This window comes from Astatotilapia calliptera, chromosome 18 (genome assembly GCF_900246225.1).
Source record: "Astatotilapia calliptera chromosome 18, fAstCal1.2, whole genome shotgun sequence".
In the NCBI taxonomy this organism is placed as follows: domain Eukaryota; kingdom Metazoa; phylum Chordata; class Actinopteri; order Cichliformes; family Cichlidae; genus Astatotilapia; species Astatotilapia calliptera.
Window position 1 is genome coordinate 30,458,760 of NC_039319.1, and position 23,500 is coordinate 30,482,259.

The following is a 23,500-nucleotide window of genomic DNA, read 5'->3' on the forward strand; positions in this document are numbered from 1 at the left end:
AAATATATTCTGATTCCCTGGAGGTAGGGTTAGAGTTGTCCCTGAGAATGCCTTCGACTGCAGTTACTATCAGTTCTTTGATCTTCTGGTAATCGTTTTGTCTCTTTGCTATGAAAGATTTAATCTGGTAGGTATTTCCCACTAACTGAGCCCTGCAGTTCATTTCAGCAGTGGAAGTTAACTAAGTTTCTAGGTAAGCAGCAGTTGGTGAGCAGTGTATGCATGTGTTTTTAGCTCAGAAGGTTTGGTGAAGTTTGTAAGGCTTAAAAACATTCATTTTTTTCTACTGCTTTACAAGTTTACAGGTAACTTTGTCCTGTTAATGGGAGAATGCAGAGTGGACGTACACGTATGAAACTGCAGCCAGAACACGTGTAGAATTGTTCCGACATGTTTGTGGTTCGTGCTCTGCATGTGATTCCAGTTCAGCTGCGTTTGACACGAATGCTGTGAGCGGCATGAGACAATGTTGATCTCTGTGTACAGGCCTGGAAAGAGAACAGTTTAAAGTGAGAGCAGGTGGAGAGTCACTTTGACTCGCCAAAAACCCAAAAGCCCAAATATTTCAAAGTGAACGTTTGCATTCTAAACATTTTATACTTGTGTGTCGCTTGGATGGAGTGAAACGGGCTGTGATAGTTGTGGAACAGAAAAATTGGTTTATGATTTGTGCTTGAAGGACAATTTGGAGTTTTATTAAGCTCTGGCAGGGACGTCATTCTGCATCTTAACATTCATAACTTGTGACTGGAGGTCATAAATGATTCTCATCTGGTTTTTTAAGCATTTGTATATTTCTAATATGAATATTTCTAAACACTTCTACTTCATTTTATCATTGTTACGATGTACAGTTTGATACTGGAGGAGTTTGGATGATGATACTGAAAAGCACATGTTGTCAGTTGATGAAGGTGAAGGAGTTTGAGAGTCTGGGGATTCGATTTAAAGTCTGAAGCACACAACGACCTGCACCTATGCTCAGATGTAGTTGGAGTGTAATTTGGAACAACGTGGAATTGTTTCAAATAACATGGAATAATACAGTAATGATGTGGATAATCCCCCTGCCAATCGTGCACATGGTGTCATGGTGAGCCCAAGAACTAGAACTGTACAAGCCAAGTGTCCCTGCACCTGATCATTACTGTCACCGAAGCAGCTGCCAGGCTCCTCTTTATGCTCTGCGCGGATTTCTGGTTCTAATAATAACTTCATATAACAACAAGGGTTTTTTCTTTTTTTGCACCATCAGCCTTAATTTATAGTACAGTATAAAATCTCTGTAGAGCCATAGTGGGCCATGGTATGTGCTGTTCAAATATGCTGTGTTTGCACTGAATATTACAGCCAAGCAGACCAAAGCCAGTTTTTCAGGTCTGTGTTGCTTTAGTGTGTAGTTATGTTGTGGGTAGGTGCACAGTGCAAATTACAGCATACACTACAGTGTTGGTACATGGCTCAGTACTATGAATCAGTAGGCATGGTTTCACATGACCTGTTACTAATCGTGTTCACTGAAAGTAATATTTGAAGCGCTTCTCACAACTTATGTCAAAGTTGCAACCTTACAGTGTTAATTTGAGCTTACCTCTGTGTGTCACCATGGTGTGGAGTGTGTTATCAGACTAGAGTCTTCAGTGCACAGCGATCTTTGGTTTGGGAGTAGTAACAGTTATTAGCTAAGGACACCAGGGTTGCAGGTTTTTTCAGCTAACAGCTACACGGGTAACCTTCTTACGCTATCCTGCCTGTTGTTACACGATGTATGGCCTGCTGTTTACAACACATCCACTGTGTTCATTTAACCATCTGGTGAAATTATGTCCTAAAAATGTTTGATACAATGTAAATTACCCATAACTGAAACTATTTAATAATTGTCTTATTTATAATTGTAGGGTTATTTTTGTCTTTTTTTTGTTCAATCTCTCTTGATAGATACAATGTATAGATATTTTATATTGTTGTGTGTGAATTTTTTATATCTGCTTGTAAAATTTGTGGCTAATTATCATCCGGTTGTTAAGTGATGACGTGTAAACCCTGCTTCCAGGTGCAAACTACACTGTGTTCATTGTAATGCTTTGGATCTTGTTCTGTTTAATCTGAACAAGCCCCTAAAAACAGTCAGTGATCACTGCCGGCCTCGCTGGGTTTTTATTAGCTCAACTACAGCTCGTCGGCTCACGGTTTACCAGACGCCACATATTTGAACAGGACAGAAAAGAATCACTCGTAGGCTGAGAAAGATTAGAATGTGTGCATGAAGCTGGGGACCAGGATGTTTTCACTACAAGTAATACAAACCATGCAGCAGTAGTGCTGGGATGGATCATCTCAGATGGTCTCCTGGCTGAAGTTTGGTCTGTTTTCAGCATCTTTTTCCTGTCATGTGATTACATTTGTCTCTGCCCATCAGAGGCTCTCGCCGTAACTTTTACTGAGGAGAAAAAAGTTAGTGTTCATCCTCCAGCTTCACTGTGCTAATGCACTTATGTTATCATAACCATAGCCACCAGCATTATATAGCAGCTAGCCCAACTTCAGTAACCCTACAAACTGTTGTTTAGTCTTCTGTCTTCATTTATGTTGTAAGTAATAGGGTTAGGGGTTAGGGATTTCAGAAATCCCTCAGCCAAAACGTGGTGTATCATCTTTACTTGGACGCTAGTGAGCTAACTGCCTGCTAACTGCCTGCTAACTAACTTCATAAATCCTTTTTCATGGATTCCTGGATGTTAAACTTTATTGTGACACCTGGTAGAGCAGCCACACAGTTTGTAACTCTCAGTGATGCTGCAGTGTTTGAGTTTGGACCCGGAAACAGCTAATGATGTCAGACTTCAGAGGCAGATTGCTACCATGTGCACTCCTGTGAGTCAGTATGACCTACAAACAGGAGTCTCACACTATCACATGTTGGAAATCAGATTTTTTTTTCAGGATACTAAAAACATGAGTTACAAGTCAGTCAAAAAACCAGTTGCTGCAGTTAAATTCATCTTGTGATGCTTCAATCCCCACTGACGTCTAACGGTTAAAAAAAAATGTTGACACTGTGGTAACAGGCCATCTTATGACCTGCCTAAGAAAAATATAACAAAATTGTCTCTGGCTGAATGAAGAGCCTGTTTTATCAAATCCTGATACAACTGGTAACAGTTTGTTGTGCATATCTGACTTATTACTAAATTGTTTCATGGTTGCTACAAATATTTGCTTGCAAAATGTCAATAAAGACAGAGTTTTAACCACAGGTTGCTCCAGGCAACTTGTTTAGGGTTAGTTGTAGGTTTCAACAGAAGAGGGCCTGAAAACTGAAGGCTCTGCCTCCCATTCTACTTTTAAATACTCTAGGAACAACAAGTAGGCCTGCAGAGCGAGAGCGAAGTGCTCTAATAGGGTGATATGGTACTACAAGGTCATTAAGATAAGATGGGGCCTGATTATTTAAGACCTCGTATGTGAGGAGCAGGATTTTGAATCCTGGATTTAACAGGAAGCCAATGAAGGAGAAATCTGCTCTCTCTTTCTAGTCCCTGTCAGGACTCTTGCTGCAGCATTTTGGATCAGCTGAAGGCTTTTCAGTGAGTTTTTAGGACTTCCTGATAATAATGAATTACAGTCGTCCAGCCTGGAAGTAATAAATGCATGAACTAGTTTTTCAGCGTCACTCTGAGACAGGATATTTCTAACTTTAGAGATGTTGCACAAATGGAAGAACGCAGTCTTACATATTTGTTTAATATGTGCGTTGAAGGACATGTCCTGGTCAAACATGACTCCAAGGTTCCTCACAGCGTTACTGGAGGCCAAGGTAATGCCATCCAGAGTAAGAATCTGGTTAGATACCATATTTCTAAGATTTTCAGGGCCGAGTACAATAACCTCAGTTTGATCTGAATTAAGAAGCAGAAAGTTAGCGGCCATCCAGGTCTTTATGTCTTTAAGACATTCCTGCAGTTTAACTCATTGGTGTGTGTTATCTGGCTTCATGGACAGATAGAGCTGGGTGTCATCAGCATAGCAGTGTAAATGTATGCTATGTCTTCTAATGATGCTGCCTAAGGGAAGCATGTATAATGTAAACAGAATTGGTCCTAGCATTGAACCCTGTGGAACTCCATAATTAACCTCAGTGTGTGAAGAGGACTCTCCATTTACATGCACAAACTGGAGTCTATTAGATAGATATGATACAAACCACTGCAGCACAGTACCTGTAATACCTACAGCATGTTCTAATCGCTCTAATAGGATATTATGGTCGACAGTATCGAACGCTGCACTGAGGTCTAGCAGGACAAGCACAGAGATGAGTCCACTGTCAGAGGCCATAAGAAGATCATTTGTAACCTTCACTAAAGCTGTTTCTGTGCTGTGATGAGCTCTGAAACCTGACTGAAACTCTTCAAATAAACCTCTGCAGATGATCTGTTAGCTGTTTGACAACTACTCTTTCAAGGATGTTTGATATAAAGGAAGGTTGGAGATTGGCCTATAATTAGCTAAGACTGCTGGGTCTAGAGATGCTTTTTGAGTAAAGGTTTAACTACAGCCAGCTTGAAGGCCTGTGGTACATAGCCGATTATTAGAGATAGGTTGATCATATTTAAGATCGAAGAATTAATTAATGGCAGGACTTCTTTGAGCAGTTTTGTAGGAATGGGGTCTAAAAGACACGTTGATGGTTTGGAGGAAGTAAAATCCCCAGTGTGCCCTGGAATGCTGTTGAAGCTCTACCAGCGATGGGAGCTGAGGATTTTGTGGACCGGGGTCTCTGCTGGGTGTTCCCACCCACACCCTCACCGTATGTTTAGGTGCAGCAGGTCTGCCCAGCTCCTCCCCCACCATCTGATGCAAGTCACCACTAGGTGATGATCAGTTGACAGCTCAGTCCCTCTCTTCACCCATGTGTCCAGAACATATGACCACAGGTCTGATTATACGATTACAAAAAGTGATCATCGACCTGCATAATAGAGCGTCCTGGTGCCACGTACACTTATGGAAACCCTTATGTTCGAACATGGTGTTTGTTGTGGACATGCTGTGGTTTGCACAGAAGTCCAGTAACAGGACACCGTTTGGGTTCGAATCACGCCGCTCCAGATCTCACTGTTGTTGCCTACATGAACATTAAAGTCTCCCTGTAGGACAAGTCAAGTCAAGTTTATTTATAAAGCACATTTAAAAACAACCGAGGCTGACCAAAGTGCTGTACAATAAAATACAAATATACAATACAATAAAGGGGACAACAGGTGGAGCACTTTGAAGACCCCACCCCGAGACTCCAAGAAGGTGGGGTACTCTGAACTGTCGTTCAGCACAGATGACAGTCAAGATCTGTTTCCAAACCTGAACCCTCTCACCCACAGTTAATACCAAAATCCCCACCCCAGCCCACTGCCTCTCACCGAAGGCAATTCCAGACTAGGACAGAGTCCAGCCCCTCTCCAAGAGACTGGTTCCAGAGTCACCACTAGTGTCACACACTCAGGCTCCTTCCCAAACAGAAAGGTGAATACGCGTCCCAGTCGCCAGCCGGTAGGCGGGGATCAGTCCATATTTGGAAAAATATGTGTTTTTCACAAGACTCCAAGCTGGGGTGAAGTGGTGGTTAGCCAAGCTTCTTATAAAGTAGAGGAAAATAGCTGGCCTTTCCAGGGCTCATAAATCCTGTAACTTATATAAAGTGGACGATCAAAGTCTGTGTTCACAGAAATGTGGAAGGACTTTGTTAGTTAGTTCTTTTGGACAGGGAGGAAATAATGTCCTGTTTCCAGAGTTTCCTTCTTATTGAGGTTTAGACCACTTAGTGCTATTTTACTGTTCGTTCATTACACGAGCCCAGCAGGATCCAAATAAGCAATACCAAAACAAAACTGAAGCTGTAAAGTTATCTTAATCTTGTTATACTTTTAGGGTTTTTTCTATCAGATTTATAATAACTGGAAGATAAAAGATACTAGCTCTTTGTAATGACTGGCAGCAGCATTCATTTCCTGTTTCTATGCTGTACATAGACATTTGTATCTTTTTGCTCATCAGTAAATCTTCTATGCCAAACCGCAGTGTTAGGTTTGGGGTTTTAGCTCTGTGAAAATGCTAAAGTTTAGCATAGACTGCAAAATATTTTGAGCTCGGCCTGGAGACGCGGGCCTGCCTGAACTTTGTAGTACTCATCATTCCAGTCTCCTCGTGTCATTCTAATATCCTCGGAAGCCAAGCTAACCAAGCTTCAATGAGCAGCTAGGATGAGCCAAGCGAGCACACTATCACTACCCACTTCCTCTTTTTCAGTTATTTTTATAATATAGTTAGGTTGGCTAGCAGCTAAAAAACTGTGAATTGATTGGCCAGTGCTCAGCCTTTCAGCATCAGCAATGCGAATCAGCACAGTTCACAACTCACAATTTGGCAGTGCGCTATGTCACCCCACTTAAAGTCAATAAGAGGCAAGAAAGTTAAAGCCTGAAACTCGAGTGACTCCTGCAGCTGTAGGGCACACTGACATCTGCACCAACCAGATAATCCACATGTCTACAAATCTTTCTGCAGCTAGCACCATCATTTCTAGATGACTGATGGAAAAGGCAGACATAGAATTTAATATCATAGAGAGAAACGGTGTCATGTTCTACATTCAGTGGACATGCTCACGTGTACATGGTATTGTACTGTATGTATACTGTGTGCATGTTTGCTGGGTGGTATGTTTCATGCTCTGTTTCTTTTATTGTTACAGCGTTGCCAAAACAAACAAACAAAAACAACAGCAACACATTTATTATATCATAATTAAACTATCCAGATTTTTATGGGAATAAGTTGCTATTCTTGAGATGACACGACATCGTCACTGTAAAGACGACCAACTTGAATATAAATGTGCGGTGTTCTTCTGGGAAGTTCAATCTTTGTAAAGGTGTTGTTGGTAAGCTGGTGTTTTTGTTGTGTCCTGTTTGATTCTGGATGCTCACATTAAACATAATGAGGTCATAGTATGTAGAGAAGGTACAAAAGCTCAGGCTGCAGAATCACAACATTAACACTGCTACTGAGAATAATCAGCATCATTTGTAATTTTAGTATTATTTTCATGTGTTATTTGCTTTGTTGTGTCACATTAGTTAATGCTAAGTGCCAGTTCATGTGTGTTTTATTACCAAATCATTCCCATAACCTGCCTCTGAGACTAAATGTGAGCTCCATGTGAAGAGAATTACTGGACTTGTCGTATCTGTGACTGTAACAACACTTCTAATGAAAACAAGCTCTGATCTGGACTATAGGACTGTCTCTGTGTGCAAAGCAGGTCAATGTTAAGGGTCTGAGTGTATCAGAATGAACAGATATGAACTGAATTTGTAAAGAAGTGGAACATTGGCAGTTTGCTGATAATGATGTTCTGCAGTGGTGTCTCTGTAACTAAATAAAGCTTTGATATCACGCTGCTTGGCTTTCTTTTATTGTACTGGCCTGTTGATGCTGCATCTATAGGACACAACTGTTTCTGCCCACTTTGATTGATTGATTGGTAATTTATTTCAACATGTGAACAATATACAGGTACACTTTTCACAAACACAATGTGTAACAACATATTCAACAGGATGACCTTACCAGGGGTTCAGATACCACAGCAGAGAACTGGGCTCCAGTAACACTGAGAGGAATCTTGGAGTACTACCTTCGACTCCATTAAACCAATCTCAAGGAAAACCTTCATCTGCATGGTTTTCCAAAAAAGGACGCGTCTGTTATCCATCCTCATCCTCTTGATCTTCTGCACCTCACAGTAACCTAGTGTCCTTTGCTGCGAGGCTCTTTAAAACTGAACAGCTTTACTATGACTGCAAAAGAAAACACGTAAATATATATATATGCATGCATCATTGTGTTGCTTAGTAATAATATAATGTATACCATTCTATAAAATGAGCATTGATCATTTAAATACTGGAAGAACAAACTAGTGTTACCACTTTGTGAAACAGCAGCTGGCGACATGTGGGACTGAAAATTGCTGCACAAATCTGTTAAACACTTGATTTCTGCATAAATATCAGTTTTCTTTCTTATTGGTTAAATAATGAAGTGAGTGTGTTTTGTTATAGTTATTACTGTCTGGCAAAATGAGGCGGTGCAGTTGTGGTGGTGTGGAGAGGAAAGGGAATAGAAGCGCGTTTACAAGAGTGTTTCAGCCTGTTAACGGCTTATTGAGCGACAATAATAAGGCCTAGTTCGAACATTTAACATCCTGATCACTTGTGTGTGTGTGTGTTCCTGTCTAGCTATCTTTGTGAGGACCGAAATCTGCATTCTACTACACTTGTGAGAACCAACAGTCACTTGTGAGGACACACACACACCGGTCCTCACAAGTTTGAATGTAGTTTTAGTGTCAGCGTTACAGTTAGGTTATGGTTAGGTTTAAGGTAAGGGTTAGGCATTCATTTTTAATGGTTAGGGTAAGGGGCTAGGGAAAGCATTATGTCAATGAAGGTCCTCACTAAGATAGCTGAACGGGCTTGTGTGTGTGTGTCTGTGTGTGTGTGTGTGGGGCCCGGGTGGAGTGGAGTGGGAGCATGGGATGTTTACTGAGGATATTCTCCTGTTTGTGTGGAGTTACAGCATTAGGGAGCATGAAGAAGAAAAGGCAGCAGAGCAGTCAGCAGGAAAGTCAGACGGTTAGCGACCTGAATACACACACACACACACACACACACACACACACACACACACACACACACACACACACACACACACACACACACACACACACACACACACACACACACACACACACACACACACACACACACACACACACACACACACACACACAACAGAGAGACAATGAAAGGAGGGAGTGAGGATGATGGCGATGGCTGGGTAATCATTTAAAACCATCTCACACTACATCCTGCTTCCTTTTACAGTAGCTCCTCGCCCTCCGTCTCGTCCTCCTCACTGCTGGTGCAACCTTGTAATCTCAGCTGAGTTTCCATGGTAATGCCATGAGGGAGAGGAGAGCAGATAGACTGGGGGTGGGTACTCGATACAGAGGGAAAGAGAGCGATCTGGGCTTTATTATACACTTCCATGCAGACATGCAGTGTGTGTGTGTTTATGCAGTATTTATATAGTGGGTCCAACATGTTACTTGTTATGTGTGTTTTTGCACAAAACACTGAAATATTCTGCAGACAAAACTTTGATTGGTTGGTCAGAAAGTCACCATGGCAACTATGCCAGAGAGCTCAGCATGAATGCAGCACACTGGAGCTCACACACACTAACGAATGCAAAATGGACGTGTGACCGACTCAGGGTTAGTCGACCAATCAGGATTTGTCCCCAGAAGGGAACTGCAGAGGCGTCTGTAGTGTGTGACAGTGATGCACATCAACCATGAGGACCAAAGACACAACTCTGCCTCTTTGACCACATCGTGTGTTTTGAACCTGCACTCACAGATCTTTGGCGATTTGGAGACACTTGTTTTAAATGCAGCGGGACGTTACTGAAAACTCATTTAAAAGTCAAGATTTCACAGAATCTCATAAGGTTTGAGTCATTCTTCGATGATCACATCATATGCTGTGTAAAACCATGGACATATCCTAGATCACAGCAGTTTTGCCAAGTGGGGCTAATGTGAGCATTAATACCCATATGCCTGCAACAGAAGGGTTCAACCTTGCACTGGTCAAGTGGTTATATGTTAGTTTACTATGACAAACTCTACATACAACCAGTCACTTTCAACGAACTAGAAAAACCAAACTATCGTCTTTCTTCATGCCGCCTCCTTCCAACATAGAGAGAACGCTGCTGCCACCTGCAGGATGGGCGTGCAGCAGCTTAGCTCATACATGAATAACATGCAGAATTTGCTTCAGCTGACTAGTATATCTCATAACTAGTTGGACCAATAGCTAGTTGTGCACATATGGGGTGATTGGTTCTTATACAGAACTTTAGCTAGCTGAGCACCTAAAGCACTTTACACGACTTGCCTCGTTCACCCATTCACACCAGCACCTTCCTCTGTGCTCTTCCTCTCTAACATCCTCACACCATCATGCTGTGATGGATGCATCAGAGAGAGACTTGGGGTTAGCATCTTGCCCAAGGATATTTGGCATGCAGACTGGAGCAGACGGGGATATAGGATTTCATTTAGGAAGTGGTTATTTACAAACTGAGGAGACACAAAGTGTCATCAGCATGCTGAATCTAGAACAGCGCTGTCTTCCTTTAGCTCTCTTTTTGGTTTCCATCTACTTCTTGGAAAATTTCCCTTTAGCTGAAAAATGCTCCGATGTTTTCACCAGCAAACTGCTGTCTGTGTCAAAAACAGATGGCTTCTGCTCAACAATATAAGTGACCCATTAAACACTGTAATTTGATTACTCTTTGAAGTTTTCAAGTTTCCTGACATCCCAACATTGGTTGGTTGTATTGTGTTGGTTCCACTGATGATTCTAAATTATGTGTGGATGTTGTTTGCAAGTGGCTCAAAAGCAACAGAAGAGGGGCCTGAAAACTGAAGGCTCTGCCTCCCATTCTACTTTTAAATACTCTAGGAACAACAAGTAGGCCTGCAGAGCGAGAGCGAAGTGCTCTAATAGGGTGATATGGTACTACAAGGTCATTAAGATAAGATGCTTATCAAGCTAAGCTCATGTCATGAGCTAAAGTTGATAAAATAACAATAGGTGTGGATAAAGGCGAAAGTGTTTTAGTAGAAATGTCTACCAAAAAGCAAAAAAAGACTCTTTCTCCCTCGTATTAAGTAATAATTCCTTGTTCTGTAAGGTTCCCCTTGTGTCTCTCTCCTCTGACTCCCTCTCTGTCAAGCTCATGTGTCCCAGTTCATGTCTCTCCATGTTCCCTGTTTTATTTTGAAAGTCTTGTTCAGTGTGTTTAGTTTTGCTTCCCCTGTGGCATCATGTTCATTTGTGTCGGCTGTGTTCCCTATGTGTTTCCACTTCCTGCAGAAGTCGCAGGTGCCAACAGACTCACTAAACTGATCACAAGGCCAGTAATGTTGTGGGGACGGAGCTGGACTCCCTCGGGGTGGTGTCTGAGAGGCGGATGCTGTCCAAGATAAGGACGGTGCTGGATTATACCTCCCACCCACTCCATGATGTGCTGGCTAGTCACAGGAGCACGCTCAGTGAGAGACTGAGATTACCCATAATGCACCACTGAACAACACAGGAAATCATTCAATGCACATATGTAAGACTGCGTTCTTCCATTTGTGCAACATCTCTAAAGTTAGAAATATCCTGTCTCAGAGTGACGCTGAAAAACTAGTTCATGCATTTATTACTTCCAGGCTGGACGACTGTAATTCATTATTATCAGGAAGTCCTAAAACCTCCCTGAAAAGCCTTCAGCTGATCCAAAATGCTGCAGCAAGAGTCCTGACAGGGACTAGAAAGAGAGAGCAGATTTCTCCTGTTTTGGCTTCCTGTTAAATCCAGAATTCAAAATCCTGCTCCTCACATACAAGGTCTTAAATAATCAGGCCCCATCTTATCTTAATGACCTTGTAGTACCATATCACCCTATTAGAGCACTTCGCTCTCGCTCTGCAGGCCTACTTGTTGTTCCTAGAGTATTTAAAAGTAGAATGGGAGGCAGAGCCTTCAGTTTTCAGGCCCCTCTTCTGTGGAACCAGCTTCCAGTTTGGATTCAGGAGACAGACACTATCTCTACTTTCAAGATTAGGCTTCAAACTTTCCTTTTTGCTAAAGCATATAGTTAGGGCTGGACCAGGTGACCCTGAATCCTCCCTTAGTTATGCTGCAATAGGCGTAGGCTGCTGGGGATTCCCATGATGCACTGGGTGTTTCTTCTTTTGTCATGATGTGTTAATGACCCTAACCTCTCTGCACTGAACCATACTTGTTATTAATCTCTGGCCACAGGTCCTGTGGGGCTTGGCGGTGCTACTGCCGTGGGTCTGGATGGGTCTGGGCCCCCTGGCCTTGGTGGTTTCCAGAGGGCGGGGGTGCCTACTGGGGTCAGCAGGGGAGCTGACCCAGGGAGGGGCTGCTTGCCCCTCCCTTATTTCGATCCCCAACTGCCTCCCTCTACTCGCTCCACCACACCCACCCACACATGCAGGGCCTTGGGGTGCAGGTGTGTCACCAGCAGTGTTGGTCAAGTTACTTGAAAAAAGTAATCAGTAACTAATTACTGATTAGTTCCCCAAATAAGTAATCCCGTTACTTTACTGATTACTTATTTTCAAAAGTAATTAATTACTTAGTTACTTTTTAAAAACACGATTTACAACCTGAATAGGTGATAAAGCGATAGATCTTTCAGCCCAATTCTACTTTTTCTGCATAATCCATCATACAAAATGTAATCAAATGGAAAAGTCTCTTTTTAAAACTTGTTTTATTAGTTTTAATCTTTTAACTTTATGCATCAAGCAAAACATTTAATTATCTGCAACATTCTCTGACTGGAAGAAATTAGTTTAACATTTAAACCTATTTTCTGCACATTCCAGCACATAAAATAAAATATGTTTTGTGTTTTCACTCAGTCTTTCAAATAGATGCAAGTAAAACACAGCAGAAAATAAATAAAGTCAAAGACTCAGCGGTCCTGTTGCTCTATTTTCACCTGTAAAGCAGGAGTGGGGTAGGCGGAGGTTTACCCTGGTGCAGGTGTGCCGCGGTCAGTGGAAGAATCCGCGAGTTTCTCTGTGAGTTTCCCATCACGTCGTAGCTACTCGGTGCTTGTTGGAAGTTTAGGGGTTTTTTCACTGTAAAAAGAAGTTTTCTTCCCACGCACAGCGGACACTAATGTTTTTGTCCCTTTTTATGGAATCAAACTCAAAGTAAGGTCAGTACTTCCACGCTTTAAGCGCTGCACGCTCATACTCTCTCTGCACTCGATATATGATCCACTGTTGATCTGCACACAGCTGTTGTCACGAATGTCGCACTCGCTTACGTCACTGTCGTGAGACATTCTCGCAAAAAATCACGGTTTTAGTAACGCAGTAACGCAGCGTTCCTACGGGAAAGTAACTGTAATCTAATTACCGTTTTTGCAATAGTAATCCCTTACTTTACTCGTTACTTGAAAAAAGTAATCAGATTACAGTAACGCGTTACGCGTTACTGCCCATCTCTGGTCACCAGGGTGCAGGGGAGACACTCCCCACCGTCTGTCCCCTTCTGGCCACCTGTGCCTCAATTTTATTCCACAACTTAGACATGCACATTACTCACACTCTCATAACACACACATATTAGTGTTGGGATTTCCGGCTCTTTCAGCTCCGAACCGGCTCTTCAGGTTGTTTTGTTGCTTTAATTAATTTATTATTAACAATAATATAAAATTATGTACAAAAGGAATTACTAATGTAAAAAACAAAAGTGGTTTTATTTATATATGTTTATATATAAATATTTACGGTGGCCCCTAGAGACAAAGCACGTACAAACTCCAAAACACATTTCTAGCATGAACTGAACTTCCAAAACAGAGCTACTAGATCACTTAAATTACACAATTAAAAGCATGAAAGCATATGTGTATTGTTTGTGTATATATACACAAGCATTCATATATAGTCAAATAATTCTGAGTTTGTACGTGCTTCGGAGTTCGTACGTGTTTTTACGTGTTTTGGAGTTTGTATGTGTTTTGTCTGTAGGGGCCACCGTAAATATACTTTTATTTATTCACTTCCACATAAAATTTAATAAATAAATCATATAATACAAAAACCAACTATTCACATTTCAACTTTTAACTATTTAAATCCATCCGTTCGCTTCCGCTTATCCTTTTTCAGGGTCGCGGGGGGCGCTGGAGCCTATCCCAGCTGTCATAGGGCGAGAGGCGGGGTCCACCCTGGACAGGTCGCCAGTCTGTCGCAGGGCCAACACACAGGGACAGACAACCATTCACACTCACATTCACTCGCACATTCACACCTAGTGACAATTTGGATTATCCAATTAACCTATCCCCACAAGCTGCATGTCTTTGGACGGTGGGAGGAAGCCGGAGTACCCGGAGGGAACCCACGCAAACACGGGGAGAACATGCAAACTCCACACAGAAAGACCTGATGGTGGAATTGAACTCAGGACCTTCTTGCTGTGCGGCAACAGTGCTAACCACCGTGCTGCCCCTATTTAAATTTTCGGCAAAAAAAAGTAAATAAATCTGTCTCTCTTCCACAGCATGTCTTTATCCTGACTTCCTTCTCTCACCCCAACCAATCACAGCAGATGGCCCCGTCCCTCCCTGAGCCTGGTTCTGTTGGAGGTTTCTTCCTGTTAAAAGGGAGTTTTTCCTTCCCACTGTCACCAAAGTGCTGCTCATAGGGGGTCATATGATTGTTGGGTTTTTCTCTGTATGTGTTACTGTAGGGTCGACCTCACAATATAAAGCACCTTGAGGCGACTGTTGTGATTTGTTGTGTAAATAGCACTGCATTGAATTTCATTACAGATCACAATGTCATCTTCAAACATGATTGATCAGGCCAACGTATCACCACTGTGAACATGACCGGGCTCAGAGCTGATCCCTGATGTAATCCATCACTTTCCACATCTAAACACTGTTTTGCTGTCCTCATACATGTCCTGCACCACCCTCACATACTTATCTGTTTTTCCTGACTTCCTCATACAAAGACAATACAACTCTGTTACCTTCTCCATACTCCTCCATCAGCAAACATCACATGTGTAGCACTATTTCTTGGTATGAACCCATACTGTTGCTGTGACTTAACTTGATTCCTTCTGTAGTTGCTGCATTTCTGTCCTGTTTTTGGAAATCAGCAGCAGCATACATGCTGTCACTGTCCAGGACTGTGTTAAACAATCTGGTCTACAAAAAGCCCACAGTCCCAGATTTCTCCACATGTCATCTGGACCAACCACCTTTCCACTCTTCATACATGTCATCACTTGTTCCTCTGCACTTTCATACCCACCATCTGTCCTCCATCCTCTTGTTCTTCATTCATCGGCTGCTAAGTATTCCTTACATCTTCTTAACATCCCCTCGTCACTTCTTAGTCAATTTCCACCCGTCCTTGATAAATGGTCTGTATTTATATAACGCTTTACTAGTCCCTAAGGACCCCAAAGCGCTTTACATATCCAGTCATCCACACATTCACACACTGGTGATAGCAAGCTACATTGTAGCCACAGCCACCCTGGGGCGCACTGACAGAGGCGAGGCTGCCGGACTACCGGGCCCTCTGACCACCACCAGTAGGCAACGGGTGAAGTGTCTTGCCCGAGGACACAACGGCCGAGACTGTTGGAGCTGGGGCTTAAACCGGCAACCTTCCAATTACAAGACGAACTCCCAACTCTTGAGCCACGATCGCCCTAATCTGCTAGAGCTTGATCTGCGAAGCCAACTGATACAAGTCATTTTCTCCTTCCTTCCACAGCTCGGTATAAGCCTTTCCCTTTGCTAGACTCCACCTTCTTCAGCTCCAACCAGCCCTTTGAATACTTTCCTATACTAAAACTAAAAACATTCCCATTCTTCTCACGAAAAAAAAAAAAAAAAGTATTGTGCACCTCAGTCTGCTTGATGTCTCCACTCTGAATCATTTTCACTGGGTGAATTCTGTGCACGGTGCTTCCAGCAGTGTTAATACCATTTCCTGTGCAGTCACTCTGCATTAGTAAATAAGATGAGATAAAATACGTCTTAAACCCATTTTTATTCTTTGGCTTTTGGCCTCAGCGAGACTTAGTTTGATTACAGAAAAAACTAATTCATTTCGTACTTTTTGCTTTACATCTTATGTATTTGTATTATTTAGTTTTGATGTACAGCACTTTGCGTCAGCTGTTGTTTTAAAGTGTGTTATATGATGATGATAAAATTCTTATTCTTCTGTTTTTAAACTAATTTCAACAACAAGTTTCTGCAAAAAGAAAAAGAAACAAACAGAAAATTGAACATGGAGGAAAAAGATCATTGAAATTCTGTAAAATAGCCATAAAGCACAGAAACACGGATTTGTTTCTGTGACAGGACAGTGGGACATAGAGCTGTTCAATAATCACACAGTGACCCACTGTGGCCGTTTCACACACAGCAGTCTGACAGCGCTGTGCAGCTCGACGTCACATGTTGGAGGATTTTCTCTACCATCACGGCATCGATTAGGAATACTAAATAAGTCTTGTGTTGTGACGAGGCTTCACACAGGTAAACAACAGGTAAACAACAACAACAACAACTAAATAAACAGGCACTGCTGTGTTGTCCCAAATCTTTTATTGTAGCTCCCAGAACAGAAAAACTTCCCACTTCAAATCTCCGTCAGTACTTCATGATCATTTAGTCAGCACAGTGTCACACCTGCACACTCAACCATAATCTGAGGGTTATGGCTCAAAGACAGCATGTCATCGAAGACGTGGCCACGCCCCCTCCGCTCCTCTGTCATCATTGATACTTTGTTGCATAGTGTTCATCAGAAGTGGCCTCTGCTTAGCAACAGCGCTGCCTGTGCGCCACAACCATCTGAGACAGGAACGTGACCTGTGACCAGGGCCGAGTACTGAAAACCCAACAGTGTTTCTCTTGTTTGTGCTTCACAGGACAAAGTCAGCAACAGCTTATGGCTTAGTACAAAGCACCGCAAGCATCTTCTGGAAATAAGAATTCTTCTCATCTCTCCAAATTCTTTTTAAAAAATCTATTAAAAAATCTAAAAGTTGTCTCTCAGTAAAGATTCTACTTTTCAATGTTACAAAGGTTCAGTTCACATTGACTCAAAGTTTCAGCAAACAGAAACACCAGCTAGTGTTACAGGAGAAAGAAAAATCAGACATATTCACACGGCTGTTGTTACAGTAAGTGAGGACCACACGTAGTGTTTACTGATTCCTACAGCATTTTCACCGCATCATCATACATCATCATCCTCGAGTGAAGCGAGGTGATTTATTTTTACAGAACAAACAGAAACGATGTTTGAGTCTATATCTGGCCTTCAAAATAAGATCTGACATTATTGTGTGTGTGACAGGGTGGCGTTGCGCCTCTACAGAGAGGCTGGATTTCCACAGGAAGGAGCCACTGTTATAAACGTGGGGGGGCGCTGCCCTCACAGCTCAACAAGCTGAGGTTCAGCTGTGCAAACAGAAGATCCAGCTAGGAGCCGACAGAATACAGTTTGATGTAGTGAGATAACAAAACGAAAAGAGTCAAACACAGTCTGCAAAACTAAACTACAGCTCACACAACAAGAAGGATAAGCAAAGATCTGTCCGCACATAACAACGCATTACTCACAAACACACACACAGTTCATGTGTTAGCATATGGCTCATCCTGGAGTCGACACTGAGTGGTAAATTCACCTGATGCTAAGGAGGAGGGGAGGAAGGAGGTGGGCGACACGCGTCACGCCTTTGCATAGAGTCCTCTCTACACTGAGTAGCAGCTTCGGCTCTCAGCCGGCATTTGATTTGGTTGCTCCGACACTTTAAAGTGTGAAGCTTCTTAACGTGCAGCTACAGCTCTTTTTGCTGAGAGGTACAAGACTGTGCGAGTGCAACACACACTCGCACGTCACAGGGAGTGGACATCGGCCCAAACACACTCAACTAAAACACCCTGAAAACAGGAAAACAAAAGAATGAGCCCAAACCTGAAAGAAACACAACAAAGGTAAAGGAAGCATGTTAGTGAACATCATCTCACACACTGACACTAAAAGGGAGATTTAAAGGGAGGGATGAAAATGGGGGGAGAGGGGCGATTGTTGCCGTGACAACTCAATCATTTCTCTGGAGAGGGGCATCATCATCTGAGCTCAGATGGTGCTGATGCAATGTCAGTGGGTCCCTGCTCCATCACAGCGGTGACTGCCGTGGCCTACGTTTCTGTGGACGCAAGAGCAGAGAGACGATTGGTCAGTGTTCACAGGTGACCTGACAGGTGATCACTCCCCCTTCATCTCTTATGAAACGTACGTTCTGATAAGGAACATCTGCAGTCACACATCTGTCTGCTCCCAGCTGTTGGCGGCTAATCTAAGCTTTACATCACTCCCACTTTCCCACGCCGTCAGGCTGATTGTCACGTCACTGGTCTAGGCCCTCTGGCCTTCTTCACGTACTTTAAATCTCACTGTGCATCTGTCATTGTTCCTTGCAGACATCTTTGTGCACCCCACCTCCTCCCCATCGCTCCATCTTCATCTCCACCCCAGCGTCTGGACTCGGGGGTCCCACCCTAATCCTCATCACGTTCTGCTGTGATGGTTCCCTAAGTCTGACCGCCTCACCTCAAACTGAGCTATGCACATCATTCCTGCTAATGATCGCTCTTTATCGCAACCCTGTGGATGACAGAGGGGCTGAATCAGGTGACCATGAAGCACCCCACATGTGCATTTAGTTCCTCAGGTAGGTGATGTCAAAGAAAACAGACTCAGCCTGGACCAGCCTCTGCCACTGCTCTGTGGTCCAGTGTGATGCTCCGTGCACACAGCTGCAGATTAACATCCTTCTATCACAACCAGCTACAGTATGTGCAGCTGTTTAAACACCAAACAGCTGACCATGACTGCCTCCCGACTCATCAGTGCACAGCTAATGAAAGGTCACACAGCAGCTGTGTGACCTTTCATTAGCTGTGCTAAGACTGATTTCCCTGTTCAAACTACGACTGCAGGGAGTCGGGCAGAGATGCATTTTATACGTTCGATTTAGGGAGTTCAATTCTTCAAATCTTCTAATGGGACGTAGAAGCCATGAAACTGGTTACCTGTAGGCTCGTCTTTCCACAGGTCCTCCATCTCAGGAGCCCTTGCTGCTGCAAAAACAGAAACACACATGCTGAAGTAGAGCGAGAACAACACTGAGTCACAGCCCTCTGAAGGCACAGCGAAGGTCAGCTTTCAGGAATGAGATGTGTACCCACTCACCACCACCATGTGCTGCTTCTTCTTCTGCGACTGTAAAAAACAAACATTGAAACAACATTATTCTCCTGCCTCAGCACTGTGTCAGTGCTGTTGGTCAGCTAGCACACGTGCTGTGAAGCACAGGCTCTCAGGAGCTTGCTGGACTTTGATCTGTCCTGATGGCTCAGCTATCAGTGCTGATGGAGACATGAGACAGGCTCAGGCTTGTTACAAGTGACCTCCATGACCACTCAATAGTTCCACTGAGGTTAAACTGGACCCCACAGACAGCTCACTCTGAGTGTCAGCACCCACACCTGAGCCATGCTGCTGATGCTACCTTAGGCAGCATCATTAGAAGACATAGCATACATTTACACTGCTATGCAGATGACACCCAGCTCTATCTGTCCATGAAGCCAGATAACACACACCAATGAGTTAAACTGCAGGAATGTCTTAAAGACATAAAGACCTGGATGGCCGCTAACTTTCTGCTTCTTCATTCAGATCAAACTGAGGTTATTGTACTCGGCCCTGAAAACCTTAGAAATATGGTATCTAAGCAGATTCTTCCTCTGGATGGCATTACCTTGGCCTCCAGTAATGCTGTGAGGAACCTTGGAGTCATTTTTGACCAGGACATGTCCTTCAAAGCACATATTAAACAAATATGCTTTCCTGAGTTGGAAACTTTAACTGATATGTGTCAGTGTGTACTTTTTCTCAGGAGCTTCAGTCTTACCTGGTTCTGTTTCCTCCTCAGTTATTTCTTCCTCAGTGGTCTCTTCTGTAGGAGCTTCCTCTACTTCAGCTTGCTCCTCAACAGCTTCTGCTAAAGGAGCCTCCTGCTCCTCTACAGGAGCTTCCTCAGCAGCTTCTTCTGCATGTGCTGCCTCCATTTCTTCTGCTGCAGCCTCAGATTCTTCTGCAGCTTCTTCCTCCTCAGCAGGTTCCTCTGATGGAGCAGCCCCCTCCTCCTCCTCTTCTACTGCTGCCGTCTCCTCATAAGCTTCTTCCAAGCGAGCTGCCTCCTCCTCAGGTGGCTCCTCAACAGCTTCCTCTGTAAGAGCTGTCTCCTCAGCCACCTCCTCGTCTGTGTCCTCCACTGAATCAGCGAGAGACTCTTCCACCTCTGCTGCAGCTTCATCCTCGGCCTCCTCCACAGCCTCTTCTGTGGCCTCCTCCGCGGTCTCCTCTGTAGCCTCCTCCGCGGTCTCCTCTGTAGCCTCCTCTGTGGCCTCCTCCACAGCCTCCTCCGCGGTCTCCTCTGTGGCCTCCTCCACAGCCTCCTCCACAGCCTCCTCCGCGGTCTCCTCTGTAGCCTCCTCTGTGGCCTCCTCCACAGCCTCCTCTGTAGTCTCCTCTGTGGCCTCCTCCACAGCCTCCTCTGTAGTCTCCTCTGTGGCCTCCTCCACAGCCTCCTCTGTAGTATCCTCTGTGGCCTCCTCTGTAGCCTCCTCTGCGGCCTCTGCTTCTGTTTCCTCCTCCTCCTCTGTAGGCTGGTCTCCCATCATCTCCTCTGCAGCTGGCTCTTCTTCAGCTGGAGCAACCTGAATCAGCACAGTCACATTAAACCATATTCAGACATTATATGGCCCCAACCAATCACAGCAGATGGCCCCGCCCCTCCCTGAGCCTGGTTCTGCCGGAGGTTTCTTCCTGTTAAAAGGGAGTTTTTCCTTCCCACTGTCGCCAAAGTGCTTGCTCATAGGGGTCATATGATAGTTGGGTTTTTCTCTGTATCTATGAAGCGCCTTGAGGCGACTTTTGTTGTGATTTGGCGCTATATAAATAAAACTGAATTTAATTATAGTTTTGCTGCATCTTACCAGCAGGCTGCACCAACTATAGAGAGGGATTCCTGTCATTACAGCGTTACCGGGTCTTTAACCTGAGCCGTGTCTTTATCGCTCAGGCTAACGTGGACGCCGGGCCTTCCCTGCACATGGACCAATCAGGCTGTCAGCATGACTCTGGACCACAGAGCTTCTGTTTATGCAGGGAAAGCCTCACATGAGCCGGTGAACAAACGAAGAACATGGCATTCCCATGGAAGGATGAACTGAGCAGAACATTTATTTATTTATTTATTTATTTATTTAGGACAGTGCATGTTAATGAACATAAATGTAAAAAAAAAATTACATGAATGTAAACATACCAGATTATAGCCAAGGGCTAATTTCCATCTGTTGTCCTAGAGGACACTGGCATTGTTGCCCAGTGTTTGTGTGTTCCTATGTGCTGGATGTGTGAGGGTGTTTCTGTCAGACTGGTTGGGGGACACAGATCATCAGAGACACACCGAGTTTGTTCTGCATGATGTGGCTCAGTTTCCTTCAAAGCTCGCAGAGCCAGGCCTGCCCTCCTGCAGCCCACCCAGCAGCTTTGGGAAAGACACTCATTTTGGACTTTTTACTACATGTTCATAACGTTTAGAACTTTTTCCGTTAATAAAAACACCCCTGGGTCCATTCATACGCCAACGCAATGAAGTGAAAGGTAAACAGCTACATGACAGACGTTCCTGTTTTTTTATCATCTACCATAGAAACATGGATTTGTTTATATCCATGTTTCTATGGATTAAAGAAACAAATTCTAATCTAAAAGTTTCAAACCGAAGTCAAATAAAAGTGAATAAATGAACCTTTTCACCAAAGTGCAGCTCAGAGTTTCAGAAAGTGAAAGAGTCTCTGCTCGACACACTGACACGGCAGCACACTAATAACAAACACACATCACCTCCTCTTCCTCAACGGCAGCATCCTCCTCTTCTGCAGCAGGCTCCTCCTCCAGCACCTCTGGCTCCTCCTCAATCACCTGAACAACAACAGGTAGACCACCAAAGTGTCATCAGCAGGCAGGAAGCGCGACAGAAATAAGAGTGAAAGGTTTGTCAGTATAACCTCATCGGCCTCAGGAGGAGCCTCAGGAGCTGATTCTGATGCAGCTTCAGGCTCTGAGGAAACAAAGTTCCCACTGTCAGATCGTTAAGCACTGCCTGTGCCTGATGTGCCTTTACACACCGAGTATATCTCACTATGACCTAACAGCTGACTCTGCTGTCCACACATACCTGGTGGTGAGGGTGCAGCTGTGTCTTCTGCCACAGTAGCTTCAATCACATCTTCCACAGGAACAGGGTCAGGCTCCACAGCAGCTGAGGAAGCAAACACACGTGTAGATCACAGAGGGGCCTTCATGTGTAACCAAGGACGCTGTGGAAGTGTCCTTAGTGTTTCAGTCCTCGTCGGTCACCTTCAGGGTTGTGTTATCGCACAAAGGCCAACACAGACACTTATAAAGCTCTGGTAGGTCCCGAGCCCGCCGCAGCGAGGTTATTGATGCAGCTCTCAGTCACAACGAGGATCGACTTCAGTCCTCATCACTCTCCTTGTTCAGTAACAGGAGTGCAGGCGAACGGTCTCACTCCCAAAGCGTCTCATTTTACAAATCGTCGCTATATTACGCTTCCAGGCATCAACACGTCCCAATGTTACGAGATCGGAAGATGAGGAAACATGAGAACCGTTTGGAATGAATCTACACATGTACGTTTGTTTTACTTAAATGATGGTGAGGGATAAGGTCGGGCTGGAATACATGGCTGGGACGTGTACGCTACTGGATCTCATCCATAACTCGGTGCGTAGCATAAGAACGCACAAGGTCACCTTTGGCGTTCCTCAGGAATGCCGCGGGACGTGACGAATCGTCGGGATGTCACGCCTCTGGAGTGAGGACGGACTTGACTTACATCGGCTGCCCATCAAATATTGTATTGATTTTAAAATCTTGTTGCTTACCTTTAATATTATAAATAACATTGCGCCCAGCTATCTCGCCGACCTTCTTAGCTTGTATATCCCTGGTCGAGCCTTAAGATCATCTGGTGAACTAGTCTTGGTCCAGCCCGGGTCCCACCTGAAGCCCGGGGCCCACCTGAAGCCCGGGGCCCACCTGAAGCCCGGGGCCCACCTGAAGCCCATGGCCCACCTGAAGCCCATGGCCCACCTGAAGCCCATGGCCCACCTGAAGCCCGGGGCGATCGTGCTTTTGTCTCAGCTGCACCGAACCTCTGCAACAGTCTTCCTGTTACTATTCGTGCCTCAGACTCTATTCAATCTTTCAAAACACGGTTAAAAACGTACCCATTTCATTAGTTTCACTAGTCAGTGCCCTTATTTCATCTATTTTAACTTTTTTACTGCATTATTTCTTATTCACCCAGATAATATTTTATATTTATGAACCGATCTGTGAACCGAGGCCCGATATCCATTGTATTTAGCCCACTCTCCTGGTTTAACGAGTGCTTAGTATTAGTACTAGTGCTTGATTTTGCACTCTGTTGATGTTTGATGACAATGACTTACTGTATTATTGTGACGCACTCTGGCCTACCTTTGGTTTTAAATGTGCTATATAAATAGTGCGAGTAGGAAGCACAGCCGTTTGCATCCACATACTGACACGCTTGACTGCACAGGTGGAGTAGATAACGTCACACTGGTAACAGCTGTGTGTGGATGC

The 23,500-nt window shown here is 44.0% G+C and overlaps 1 protein-coding gene across 1 annotated transcript in view; it reads right to left on the reverse strand.

Moving 5' to 3' along the window:
* Positions 1–16,301: 16,301 nt before the first annotated feature.
* The window catches only part of LOC113009879 (aspartyl/asparaginyl beta-hydroxylase-like), a 21,297-nt gene continuing 14,098 nt past the window's right edge, over positions 16,302–23,500 (reverse strand). The window contains exons 6-12 of the mRNA XM_026148449.1: positions 22,044–22,127; positions 21,874–21,926; positions 21,710–21,787; positions 19,707–20,514; positions 18,983–19,012; positions 18,823–18,870; positions 16,302–17,936 (exon numbers count right to left, since the gene is read on the reverse strand). Coding sequence (XP_026004234.1) covers positions 17,929–17,936; positions 18,823–18,870; positions 18,983–19,012; positions 19,707–20,514; positions 21,710–21,787; positions 21,874–21,926; positions 22,044–22,127 — 1,109 coding nt within the window. The 3' untranslated portion in view covers positions 16,302–17,928. The remainder of the gene's footprint in view (positions 17,937–18,822; positions 18,871–18,982; positions 19,013–19,706; positions 20,515–21,709; positions 21,788–21,873; positions 21,927–22,043; positions 22,128–23,500) is intronic.